The following is a 13535-nucleotide window of genomic DNA, read 5'->3' on the forward strand; positions in this document are numbered from 1 at the left end:
GTTAAAATCTTTGTTCCCGTATGTATAGCTTAAAATGAAAAATATAAACAAAAAAAAATAGCGAAAAGAAAACTTAGATTGTGATTATCAAAGCATTAATAAAAAGTTAGTAAGAATCATTAATATTATTAGTGTTATACCTATTATATTTCATACAAATACACCCATATAATTATGAGCCTTAAAAATAGTACATAGCAAAATAACAAAAAAAAAATTCAATCAACAATGCATTCAAATAATCATCCCAAATGATATTCAATCTTAATTATCTCTAAAGTGTTTCGAAGTTCCTTTTTTTGTATGATAATCAAATAAAAATTTGCCTTCTTTTGCTTTCAAAAGCATAAAAAGAGTACGGCTAGAATTCCTCAGCCAGCCTGTCTTACGCTAGGCTCTCTTTCTAAGGTTTTCCTGGGAGATCTGGCTGTAAGTTTATGTCTCCTCATATGATGGAGGGGGAGTTTGTACGTGAACACATGGAAACGAAGAACAAAGGTTTGAAGTTCTCTATGATAGAAAGGGAGCAGGAAGGCATTCCCATCACAGATGATGATATCGAAGTTGTTCGGAAGAAAGGTTCCAAATGTCTGATTGGAAAACTCTGGACTGACAAGAAATTTAACAAGGAAGCCTTTAAGTCAGTGTTAACAAAACTATGGCGTACTTCCGAAAGGTGACGTTCAAGGAATTGCAAGATAACGTTTGGTGTTTCAAATTCTCAAATGAAGCCGAGAAGTGCAGAGTTTTGGAGGGACGCCCATGGTAGTTCAACATGCAAGTCCTAGTGATCAATGAACTGGACGGCAATACCCCACCAACCCTGATGGAGTTTATTCACTCGCCCTGTTGGATTCAGATCCATAAAATGCCGCTATACTGTATGACAAAGGTGGTGGGCACCAAAATTGGGAAGACGCTGGGGGATCTAGACGATATTGATGTGGATGGAGAAGGGATGGGTTGGGGACGTTATTTACGTATCCGAGTGAATCTTGACCTGACCAAATCTCTCAAGTGGGGTAGAGCGTTATAGATGGGAGGTAAGTCCATCTGGGTGGATTTCAAGTACGAGAAACTCCCAACCTTCTGCTTCTTTTGCTGTAGAATAATCCATGGTGAAAAGGGATGTCCAACCATGCAAGGGCATCGCCTTAACCATGAGGAGGGCGTGAAGGAGTGGGGGGTGTGGCTACATTCAAAAGATCCCCCGTGGAGAATGGAGGATATCGGAGTTAAGAGAGAAGCTGTTGATCGGAACGACATGCCGATGGCATCCTTCTCATCTAACGGTGACCAGAACACAACTCAATCTCCAGGGATGACAAGTAGCGGATTTTCAGGAAACCCTAAGAAATCCAGAACTCCTGTAAAGGAAAGCAGCTGTTACGCATCCTGCCATATAGAAACCCTAACTGATTCTTCGAGGCAGAGGAAAGAACAGGATGTGCGGGATGCTGTCGTTGATTCAAAAAAATTCAGTTAGCGATCTTCTATGGAGAAACCAAGTGATCAGCCAGGTGTCACAAAAAGGGCCTCTAAGGGCCACTCGAACTCTGGCCCAAAAGGAAAACGTTATAAAAAGCAAGGACCAAAGTCTGGTGATGCAGGCACACGTGCGCAAACCCCACTTGCATGGTGGGCCTGATCCGTCCCTGCAAAGGATCCATGCAAAGAATAATGTGCAAACTTGGAAGCGGAAAGCCCGTTCAAAGGCTAATATGGGCTTGCTAATGGGAACTGGAAATGAGGAGGTTACTAAGCGAAAATTTGAAGCAGGTGAGCCAGATGCAAGAGAGGGGGGCAGTGCGAAGTAGGGGAGGAAAACTGATGGGGTATCGGAGAAAACAACCCAAGAATTGGTGGCGGCTGCGGTGCATCCCCGCCATTCCCAATGATCCTCCTTAGTTGGAACTGCCAAGGGCTTGGGAACACAAAGGCAGTTCGGGACCTTTGCCAACTAGTAAAGGAAAAGAGACCCAACTTTTTGTTTCTAATGGAAACAAAAAGCTTTCAGTTTACAATGGAACGAATTCGACTTAAGCTGGGCTATGCGGGATTATTTACAGTGGACTCGGTGGGATGAAGTGGGGGGTTATCACTTTTGTGGCAGGAGGAGTGTGATGTTTCTGTACAAAATTATTCTATGAGGCATATCAATGCTACGATTACCTCTCAGGCGAATGGTGATGTATGGAAACTCACAGGGTTTTCTAGGCATCCAGAGGCTTCGAAGAGACATGAATCATGGGCTCTCCTCAAGTTCCTAAAAAATTTCTCACCGGGACCTTGGCTTTGTGTGGCGGATTTCAACGAAATCGCTGACCAATCTGAAAAATGGGGAAAGTCACTGAGACGTGAAAGCCAAATGGAAGGTTTTCGAGATGCTATCAGTGAATGTGCTCTTAGCGATCTGGGGTTTGTTGGGTCAAAATTCACCTAGGCCAAAGGCAGAGAAGGATCTGAATTCATCAAAGAACGACTAGACAGGGCGCTGGCCAATTCGGAATGGTGCAGGATGTTTCAACAGATGGAAACCCAAGTGCTGGTGGCACTCTCTTCAGACCACAAACCATTACTTCTTCATTTCAGAAAACAAGCAACAGAAGTGAGAAGGAAAAAAAGTTTTCGGTTTGAAAAATGCTAGGCGTTGGAAGAAGATTTCCAGTCGGTAGTGGGTGAGGCGTGGTCTGGGAAAGAAAGGGTTGAATCGGGGATGCAAGGAGTAGGAGAAAAGCTCAACCGGTGTCAGCTAGCATTAGAAAAATGGAGCATAGAGAAGCTAGGAAGCATTGGGTGACGCATAAAAGTTACACGTGAAAAGCTAGAACGGCTTCAACATGTAGAGACCCTCAGAGACAGAGAGGAAATTAGCCGATTAAAAACTGAGCATGATCTGCTGTTAGAAAAAGATGACGTTAGGTGGCGGCAGAGAGCAAAACAAGCATGGTATCAAAAGGGAGATCGGAACACCCCATTTTTTCATGCATGGGCATCTCAACGTAGAAGAACCAACAAAATTCAGTCTATTTTGGATGACACTGGCCGGGAGTGCACCATTCCAAAGGACGTGAATGCTGCTTTCACCCAGTATTACCACAACCTTTTCACCACATGTGGTACAAGTGCTATGAAGGACTGCCTTACAAGATTGTAGCCACGGGTTACTCGGGAGATGAACAATTCGCTGCTGGATGAATTTACAGTGTCGAACGTGGAGATAGCTCTTAGCCAGATGCACCCCTTGAAGTCCCCCGGCCCGGACGGCTTCACTGCAGGATTCTACCAAACAGCATGGCCCACAATGAATAAGGAGTTATGTGAAGCAGCTCTTGGTTTCCTAAATGATGACTTGTTTGACCCCACTTTGAATAAAACTTATATAGCTCTTATCCCTAAAAAGAAGCATCCACGTAGTGTCTCTGAATATCACCCAATTAGTCTGTGCAACGTACTGTATAAAATTTGTGCAAAAATTTTAGCCAACCGGCTAAAAAAGATTTTACCCCATATTATATCCCAACCCAAAGTGCCTTTGTACCTGGAAAACTCATCACTGATAATTTATTGGTGGCTTTTCAGATGCTTCACACAATGCATGGGAGAATGCATGGTAAACAGGGGTTTATGGCCTTAAAACTAGACATGAGTAAGGCATATGATAGGATGGAATGGCAATTTTTGGAAGAAATTATGCATAGATTGGGGTTTGCTCCGAGATGGGTTAATCTAGTGATGACTTGTGTGCGCACAGTCTCTTACTCTATTTTGGTGAATGGACAGCCCCAAGGCCTAATAACCCCTTCACGAGGGTTGCGCCAAGGGGATCCCTTGTCCCCCTATTTTTTTATACTTTGTGCTGAAGGACATAGCAATTTGCTCTTCAGAGCGAAACAAGATAGGGGAATCACAGGGCTTCCTATCACTAGGGGAGGAACAAGATTTAACCATCTATTTTTTGCTGACGATAGTTTGCTTTTTTGTAAGGCAAACGTAATGGAATGGGTTAAAATACAAGGGCTTCTTGATGTTTATGAACAAGCTTCAAGGTAAAAAATAAATAGAAAGAAGACCTCAATCTTTTTCAGCAAAAATACCAAGGAACCCACACAGGCCAATATTCTCTCCATTGCGGGAGTAAATTCTACTAACTCTTATGAGAAGTATCTTGGACTCCCGGCTCTAATCGAAAAATTCCGCACCCGGTCCTTTAAAGCAATACAAGGGAGAATTTGGGAGCGACTCAATGGATGGAAGGAAAACATTTTGTCTCAGGCGGGTAAAGAGGTGCTCATAAAGGCTGTGGTTCAAGCCATTCCCACCTACACAATGAGTGTGTTCAAACTCCCTAAAACTTTATGCAATCGGATCAATTCTATGATGTCTCGTTTCTGGTGGGGACACAAGGAAAATACCTCCCAAATCTCTTGGTTGAGCTGGAAAAGGTTGGGTAAGGCCAAAGATAGGGGCGGTTTGGGTTTCAGAGACCTTGAACTTTTTAATGAGACACTGCTTGCCAAACAGGGATGGAGATTTATCCAAAATCCACATTCTTTGGTAGCTCAAATATTTCGGGAAAAGTATTATCCTCAAGGGTCCTTTATGTGTTCTAAATTGGGGTATAAACCCAGCTATGCGTGGCGGAGCATATGGCAGACTAAAAACTTACTCCATGCAGGCATGATCTGGCGAGTGGGGAATGGGCAATCCATTAAAAGATGGGAAGACCGATGGGTAATGGCTCCAAGTACTTTCAAAATTCAAACACCTCCACACTTGCACCCAAGGGATACAATGGTTAGTGCACTAATTGACACGGATACCAAGGGGTGGACCATCCCACTCATTCAGGCAATCTTTTCTATGGAAGAGGTTGGACGAATCTGTGGTATGGCTCTTAGCACAGTGGGGTGTGAAGATTGGTTAGTCTGGCAAGGAACCACTAATGGGGTATATTCAGTCCGGAGCGGGTACCATCTTGCAGTATCCATGCAGGAATGAAACGCAAGAACATGTTCTGATCATGATAGAATTAGACAACTATGGAGGGACGTGTGGAATGTGCGAGTTCCGGGTGTGGTACACATGTTCTTATGGAAGGCATGCCACAACATACTGCCCACCAGGGAGAACTTACACAGGCGGGGTATACTGCAGGACCCACGGTGTCCCATTTGCGGAAGGGAGACAGAGACATTGGGTTACATACTATGGAGCTGTGCATCTGCTCAAGACATCTGGCTTGAGTGCTGTCCCTAGTTTCAGAAAAGCAGTAGTGCAGGGGAAAACTTTGCTGATGTTTTTGAGCACCTCACCCACAAACTGGATCTTGACGAACTGCAGTTTTTTGCTGTAATTGCACGACAAATTTGGCATCGTCGAAACAATGTGATCCATGGGGGTGAGCTAACGACTCTAGCCACAATTCTAGGTATTGCAAGGGAGCAGGTCCGGGCTTATAACCATATCATTCCTAGAGGGAGACCCATATCAGCAACCTGGAAAAAAAACCCTGTTTGGTTACGTTAAAATAAACTGGGATGCGGCTCTTGATGCAAGTGGAAAGAGGATGGAATGGGGATTATAGGTAAGGACGATGAAGGGAAGACTCTAGCAGCTTTCTGTTCAACTTAGCCATATATCACGGACCCAGCCACAGCAGAGGCTCTCGCTGCCCGAAAGGCGGTGGAAATCGGTCATCAGCTGGGATGGAGGAAGGTGATCTTGGAGGGTGATGCCTTGGCTGTAATCACGTTGATCAACAATGAAGATAAGTGGATGGGGAGCTACGGGGCAGTGGTGGACGAGACAGAAACTTTACTGTCCAGTATGTTGGACTGGCGGGCTCTTCATGTATCTAGGCAAGGCAATGTTGTGGCACACTGTTTAGCTAAGCTAGCCCTTTCATTAGGCCAAGAATATCTCTGGTTGGACAATCTCCCATCTGATATTCATGAGTCTGTAATGGCTGATCAAACCCATCAATGATGAATGAAATATGTTTCTTTTCAAAAAAAAATACTAGTATAGTTAGAGACCAAAAAAAAAAAAAGCATAAAAGTACTTTGAAAAAATATGAAAATCCGGGAAAATCAAACAAATAAACAAAAAATCTCATAGGGGAATAGGCCTCAGACAAATATCAAATAAGAAGCATGTTATATCGAACAATTAACGATTTTATAAACTAATGGATATTAAGAAAAAATATGTCCCAAGATGACCATTGTGATTTTACACTTACAATAATCAAATAAAATTTTGCCTTCTTTTGCTTTCAAAAGCATAAAAAGTACTCAAAAAAAAAAAAAAAAAAAAAAAAAAAAAAAAAAGACCATAAAAAGTACTTAAGTATTTTTAAACCAGTTTTTTATTATTTTTGATTAATAATGCAATGAAATTTTTTTCTATTTTGTAATTTTGTTTCTACAACCTATCATTTAGTTCATCTAATTCAATTATAACATATAATATTATGTTATATACATATTAAAGTGATTGAACATAATAATACATAATAATTTGATTTTTATTATTTGTTTTCTTATTTGATTTTGGCATTACTAATACTTAGGGGTGTAAACGAGCCGAGCTTGAGCGAGCTTCCCTTGTTCAGGCTTGGCTCGTTTAAATTTTACTCGAGCTCAAGGGCGAACCAAAAAAATCGAGCTCGAGCTAATAATAAGTCGAGCCGAACTAGCTCGCGAGCTGGCTCTTATATTTAATGTTTTTTTTTTTTTTTTTTAAATTAACTTCAAGTACTCTTAAACGGCTTAAGAAGTTAGTTTGCATATGAGTATTTGCTTAACCTGGCTAGTCAAGTATGGAGCCTAAGTCAATACAGCAAGGCATTTGGTTTTAAAGAGAGAGGATATGCATCCTTTTATAGATAAGCAAACTTGGAGAATAATATTTTCTTAACAATGTGGGACAAGTTAATAGGTTGCATTCAGACTGTATTGGGACAACGCCCCCTACAAAAAACTATCTTTTCAACGTCTCTCTCTCAATCCCCCTCATCATTCACAGCGCATCTTCCACCTGAACTCTCATTTCCCACTCTCTCACTCTCGCTCTCGCTCATCAAACAGGTAGTGATAGTGTTTGGGTCTGTATGATTCTTCAATAGTTTATGCCTTTTGCAATCTCCCTCAATAGTTTCTGCTTGATTCTTCTTCCTTTCGTTTGGGTCTGCTCTAATTTAATCGAGGTCTTTTAATGATTGCTCTCTCTCTCTTTGATCACGAAGGGTTTAAAATTTTTCATTCTCTAACGCTTAAATATAAATGCAATTTTAAGATTTTAATAATTATGAGATTTATAATTAATTATGTATTACTTAGTTTATATATATATACAGACACACACGAGCTTAAACGAGCTTGCTCACGAGCCTAGCCGAGTCGAGCCGAGCTTGCTTCGTTTAATATTCGAGCTAGGATTTGTGTTCATGAAGTGCTTCATTTAATATTCGAGTCGAGCACGAGCCGAGCCTATGCGAGCCGAGCCCGAGCTTGCTCGCGAGACGCTTCGCTCACTTAACAGCCCTACTAATACTTAATTTATTGAATAATTTATATATGGAAAACTCTTAAAACTATTAATTACACTAATTTAATGACCAATTTTTTTTAAGTAAAAACCGGTTCACTCTTAAATAACCGGTTCACAAATTATGCCTTAAAAAACCGATTTAGCATTAAAATAAAAAGGATTTACACCACATATCGCAATATTAAAGCACTTCTGAGAGTGATTCGGCTTTATATATATATATGATGCTTTTGTCTTTACAAGTTCTAGACATGGCCCTTTACGGTTGTATTATTTTAAATCCAAAAAAAGGGCTTACTATAGATCGCAATGCAATGACATATAAATCTAATTCAAAGTACGGAATTAAAACTCCCTCTTACTTCTTTCTAATTCTACTAACTTTTTAGTTTATAAGGGAACACTTGGCAATTATTTGTATCTATTTGATCCAAGGTCCATGGAGATCCAAAAAGAATACTTTTCTTGTAGATCCTTTTGGATCCAAATTGTTTCAAAAAAGTATGTTATCTTTCCACAAACATGAACCTGAAAATTTAGAGGCATGAACTTTAGCAAATATTTTTTTTCTTTTTTTTTCTTTTTTTTTTTTAACTTAGCAATCTCTATGTATTTATTTATTTCCTTATTTGATTAAATCCTAAAATTCAGATAGAATAAATTTCTTGTTTGCTCTAAATTCCTGAATCTAATTTGATTTGTATTTTTTTTACTTGATTTGGAGATTAATAACACTTTACCTATTAATATTATGATACAAAAGAAATCCTACTTGATTTAGATTTCTAATATATATAAAATTATTTATGGTTATATATTATATTTAAATGAATAGCGTAAGCATTTTAGACTGCCACCTGTCTAGGATCTCAAGTTTTGAACTTTGCTTACAAGAGACAAATAGTGACTAATGGCCTTATGTAAAACGTGACTTTTATGTGGTTAGAAACCTATGACTGGACACCGCTAGGACTCGGTTGGGACCCCGTCGGGACTTGACTGGAACACCATCGGGGACCAGTTACGACAATGCCAAGAGCTGGTTAGGATCTAGTCTAGATCCGTCAGGACCTCCCAGAGAACCAACCAGGACACCGACGGGATCCCTTCGGGATTTGATCAAGAAACCGTCAAGACCCAGTTATGAAACCTCCAAGAGTGGGTCGGGACCCACCGGGACCTGACTAGGACATCATTGGGAATCAACCGAGACACCATCTGGACCTGGTTAGGACACCGTCGAAACTCGGTCGGGAGCTGACCGCGACGTAGTTAGGACACTGCCTGGACTCAATTGAGACTCCGTTGGGACCCCGCTTGGACCCGATCGTGACTTGCAGGGCTTGGTTGAATCATTTTCGTAATTTAAAATTTAATATGATTGATATATATATATATATATATATATATATATATATATATATATATATGTGTGTGTGTGTGTGTGTGTGTGTGTGTGTGTGTGTGTGATTTTTCGTGGGTGCGTAACACCGGAAAATATTTTTCAAAAAATCATTTTTCCAACGGAAAACATTTTACGTCAAAAACAAATGGATCCTTAGTTTTGTTTGCATCCAATATTTCTTGGTGGAAATAGAGGGAATTTTGAAAGAGTACTTATTAGATTCTTCATAAAGCTCCAATTTTTTTTTTTTTTTTTTTTTTTTTTGGGTATACCATTTCATAAACCTTATCAAATTAAACAAATTACAGAGTAATACTAGAAGTCACTCTTGTATCTCTTCAAGAATGATGCAACTTCTAAAATCTACATTGGCCTTATAATTAATCATTATTGAATTTTGATCAAATTGTAATTTTAAAAGTCACCTCATTCTTAGAGTGACACAAGAAGGAAACACGAATAGCTTTTAAAATTACTCTAAATTCCAAATATCAAACACTCTATATAGTTCCAACAAAGTCTTTAATTCATATAAGAGTTTGGAGGAGTTTGAAATTTTATTAAAAACTACCACTCCACAATATTTCAAGTTCCACTCAAAAGTTACTTTTCTTGTGGAGAAAGTAACTCTTAATGAAAATGAAATTAACAACACAATTTGAAATAATAATAATTAATGGCAACATGTGATTTAGGACATTTTGACCCTCCAATACATGATTTATTAGTACTAACATTATCATTTTTTCTTCTTCCCTTTCTAATTAAGGACACTTTTCTGAATAGCCAGGACCTCCAAAATATAAATGGGATCCATAGACTATATCATTATTGTTCACCACATTTACATCGTAGCACGAAGGATTTGTTACATCTATTTCCAGTTTCCCGTTAGCGTCCTTGAATTTACCATGCCCATCCATGTATTGAATACTGCGAACATAACTTGCTTTTCCATGGCCTTCACTCGGAAAATGTCCGCTCCCCATGTGAGTTGATGTGTGATGATTGTTCAATCTTGCGTTAAAAATCATTCCACCGTAGAACACTGTTTCAGCACTATGTGATAGATGTGTGAAGAGGGACATGGGCCAATATCCAAGTACCTCATTTTTAACTTTTAGATACCAATCTCCATAACTCTGAAGCACATAATACTTACTTAAGTCATGGAGAAATATTTATTACTCATGACCAAGAAAATGAATTTACAACAAGGTTTAGGTATTACCTTGTATATGGTTATCCCAAACTCGAATTGTTTTCCATTGTAGCTTGAAGAGGGTTTTATGATAGAGCCAAGTGCAATTTTATTGCTAGTTTGCACGAAACCGGGACAATTGAGATCCGAGCACCCAGTGCTCTTGTAGGCATCACGCTTACAAACACATACATATATAGCATGCTAAGGATCAGCTTAGATTTATGAATTTGAGAATCTTAAATTTAAAGAGAATTTTATGTAATCTCAATCCTTCTCTCTGCAGATGGATTACTTACAGTCCAGGATATGTAGAGTTTGGGTTCCTTAGAAGGCGAAGCTACCTGTAACCATGAAATTATTGTTAGAAATTATTCTCCAAATGCTTGATTTGTATGTTACATGATTTTTGTTTTAAAATATATATTTCATTATAATTTTCTCAGTACCCCACAATTGAAATCCAACATAATTGTTTCAACATTTAGATTTACTTACCTACACTCAATTAATCAAAAGCAATTGTTAAATTATATTTGGTCAAACTTAATTACCTGCCATCCAACTTCAATGCGGTTTTGTTCGGGTGAAGAACCTGAAATAAGCCATACTTGGGAAGCGCTTAAGAACCCATCATTTAGCGCAGGACTCCATACATTAAGTGATGCATGTGCTCCATAGAAGTGGCCATCTCTTATAATACCTCCAGCGAACTAATTTGAAATATAATTCATACGTTAAAAAAATAAAAATAAAAAAATAAAAGGAAAAAATGATCAATAAATTAATAAAGAAACCTAATTTGAAATTAATAATTTAATGAATTTTAATTAGTTTTATATGATAATATATATGATTTAATTAATTACCTCATAACCGTTAGAATTATCAGTTTCAGCTGCAACTGATGGTGTAGTACCATGGGGTGCATAATGTTCATCCGCCCGTAAACGTCTAATTGGGATTGTTCTTGTAGGGCATTCTCCATTCTCATGCCAATCTTGAAATAGCTCAACATTGTGTAATTCTTCATTTCTTACATTTGGAATTGAACCGGATTCCATCTGATTAACAACAGATTAATGCAAATTACCAGAATACTTAGTGGAAAACATCAACTGGAGTTAGGAAAAGCAATAAAGAAACCTGTATAGTATGATTCTTGAGTAATGGATGGTTGAAAGCAGGTTGTTGATAGATATTTACACAGTCTATTACGTCACCATTCTTACCCTGCAAAGATTTTAATAATTAATACTAGACCATGGATATATAAGCAAGCCTGAATAATACTCTCCAAAAAAACTATATATATATATATATATATATATATATATATATATATATAGCCACTGAAAAGAAAAGGAAGAGATCAGAAAGAGATTACCTAGATCGATCGAGTCAAAATAAAAATTAAAAATTAAGAAAGATGTAATATATTCATTATAACCTCAATAGTTTTGACAGTTCCTTTATGCGGCTTAACCAACTCTTTGTTTTCCATGGTACCAACGCTTCTTCCACCAACAAATCTATCACTCAGCATGAAAGATAGAGCTAACAAGAAAAATATGCATCTTTTAATTAGTTTGGTATTGGCCATTGAAAAACAAAGTTGAAAACTTGTCTTATTGAAAACAAGTTTCACAAAGATATATATATACTTTACCGAATTAGCTTGTTCAGGTAGGTACCAAATTAAGTAACTGATAAAACAACCGCAAATTTAGAAGTTATTTATGGAGAACCCTTGACAACCGATAGAATTAGTTTATAAGAAATTTTCTATATATAAATCAGTCTCTAAAAATGACATATGTCTCTTAATTAGTATCTAAGCTTTTTTTTTTTTTTTTTAATAGCATGTGCTTCTTACATGTTTTTTTAATTAATAGCATGCACATATATATGCTTAAAGAATACATATCATTTTCAAGGCTAGTTTATAGGAAACTCTTACAAACCAATTTCTAAGAAACATCTAACCATAGACAAGTACTTGACACGTCTCTTAATTTTATTGGCTCAACGGAATTGGTCTTTTTTTTTGACAAAATTTGAAAGTATCGAGCAATTTGTTATTTATGTATACCCAAAGGAGCTCTTAAAACATATATTTTAATACAATAGAAACTTAATTGCATATTAGATAAATAATGATGTCATTTAGTTGGCCAATTCCATCTGTATTAACTAATTATTGGCATCTGAGACATTTGTTAGATAGCCTATTTTCAGCCGTCTTGATTTGGAAACTCAGAAAATTAATATCCAGAATGAGTAAAGAAAAATTATTGCAAATTAATTTTGGAAAGAATTTTTGTTTGGTCTTCATATATAGCTGGAGTTCAAACTAATTCTTGCTAACTAAATGATTTCAGCAATACTCAATTAAAGCTATTCATTTTTTCTTTTTTCTTTTTTTGGTGTTTAAACCGCTTTTTGCAGCCTTTGTTTAGAGCACCAGATCATTTTATGACCTAGTTTTTACTTTTTTTTTGTATTTCTCACTGTAATTTTCTTATCGAGTCTATTGTTAGGAAGCCTACCCTTTTTTTAGTGTTTTAATCCATGTAACTCTTTCCTTATTTGCTTACAAAAATATATTGGGTTTGACCACTTTGGATGCATTAACAAAAATGATAAACAATCAGCTTTTAGTTAACTGTGATTTTAGGTTGATGTTTTAATTTATAAATTACTATTTTTTTAAGGAAAAATATATTTTACCGTTAGGTGATAATTTCAATCAAGTTCTAATTTTTATTTTTTATTTTTATTTTTAATATACGAGTTATCTTCATCATACAATATCAAATATACAAGTTGAAAACTCCACGGTCCCAACACAATCTATGACATATCTAATACGTACAGCCTTTAGGATTATTACAAATTAAACAACACCATAGAAATGTCATCATCACAATCAATATATAGATCTACGGCATAAATCGACAAATCACGTCTCTGGTCATTGTCTCTTCCGCCAATGACAATTCTTTCATAAACTTGATAACTCATCCGTCATCAGTCAATAGTTTGCTCCTAGAAAAGAACAAGAAGAAAAAAAAAAGACCTATTGGAAATCATTTCGTTATTCTTAAACAAAACATAAAGAAAACAACAAATCCAAGGCCTACTACAGCCAGAGCAATAGTAGACTTGTCTTATTTAGAAGCAAAAACGAAAATAGAGAATCAAAAAAATAGTAAAAAACACCACATTCCTAGTAGTCAGCAGAATGATGCATGAAGGCCGGTGGTTGGAAGAAGGGGTGGCCGGCGAGAACGGTAAGCGGTTGAGTGGATGGATGGAACTGATGAAGAAGTCTAGATCTGATTCTGAAGAAAATAGACCTAGAAACCCTATCAG

General features: G+C 37.4%; 1 protein-coding gene across 1 annotated transcript; it reads right to left on the reverse strand.

Moving 5' to 3' along the window:
* Positions 1-9672: 9672 nt before the first annotated feature.
* LOC132186058 (protein neprosin-like) lies at positions 9673-11732 on the reverse strand. The gene is made up of 7 exons (XM_059599835.2): positions 11611-11732; positions 11307-11393; positions 11030-11224; positions 10715-10873; positions 10460-10504; positions 10191-10337; positions 9673-10101 (listed from the first exon to the last, which is right to left on the reverse strand). The coding sequence occupies exons 1-7, from the start codon at positions 11704-11706 to the stop codon at positions 9724-9726; spliced, it is 1107 nt and encodes a 368-aa protein (XP_059455818.2). The 5' UTR covers positions 11707-11732; the 3' UTR covers positions 9673-9723.
* Between the last annotated feature and the right edge of the window lie 1803 nt (positions 11733-13535).

Source organism: Corylus avellana, chromosome 6 (assembly GCF_965113065.1).
Source record: "Corylus avellana chromosome 6, dhCorAvel1.hap1.2, whole genome shotgun sequence".
Classification (NCBI taxonomy): domain Eukaryota; kingdom Viridiplantae; phylum Streptophyta; class Magnoliopsida; order Fagales; family Betulaceae; genus Corylus; species Corylus avellana.

What these genes read in the sequence shown, in the direction of transcription:
- LOC132186058 (XM_059599835.2), bottom strand. Translation starts at nt 11,706, where the DNA reads ATGCTGAGTGATAGATTTGTTGGTGGAAGAAGCGTTGGTACCATGGAA. An exon ending in TCAAGAATCATACTATACAG is followed by an intron (nt 11,225 to 11,306) that starts GTTTCTTTATTG and finishes GTTGTTAATCAG; the next exon opens with ATGGAATCCGGTTCAATTCC. An exon ending in TTGGGATAACCATATACAAG is followed by an intron (nt 10,102 to 10,190) that starts GTAATACCTAAA and finishes TATGTGCTTCAG; the next exon opens with AGTTATGGAGATTGGTATCT.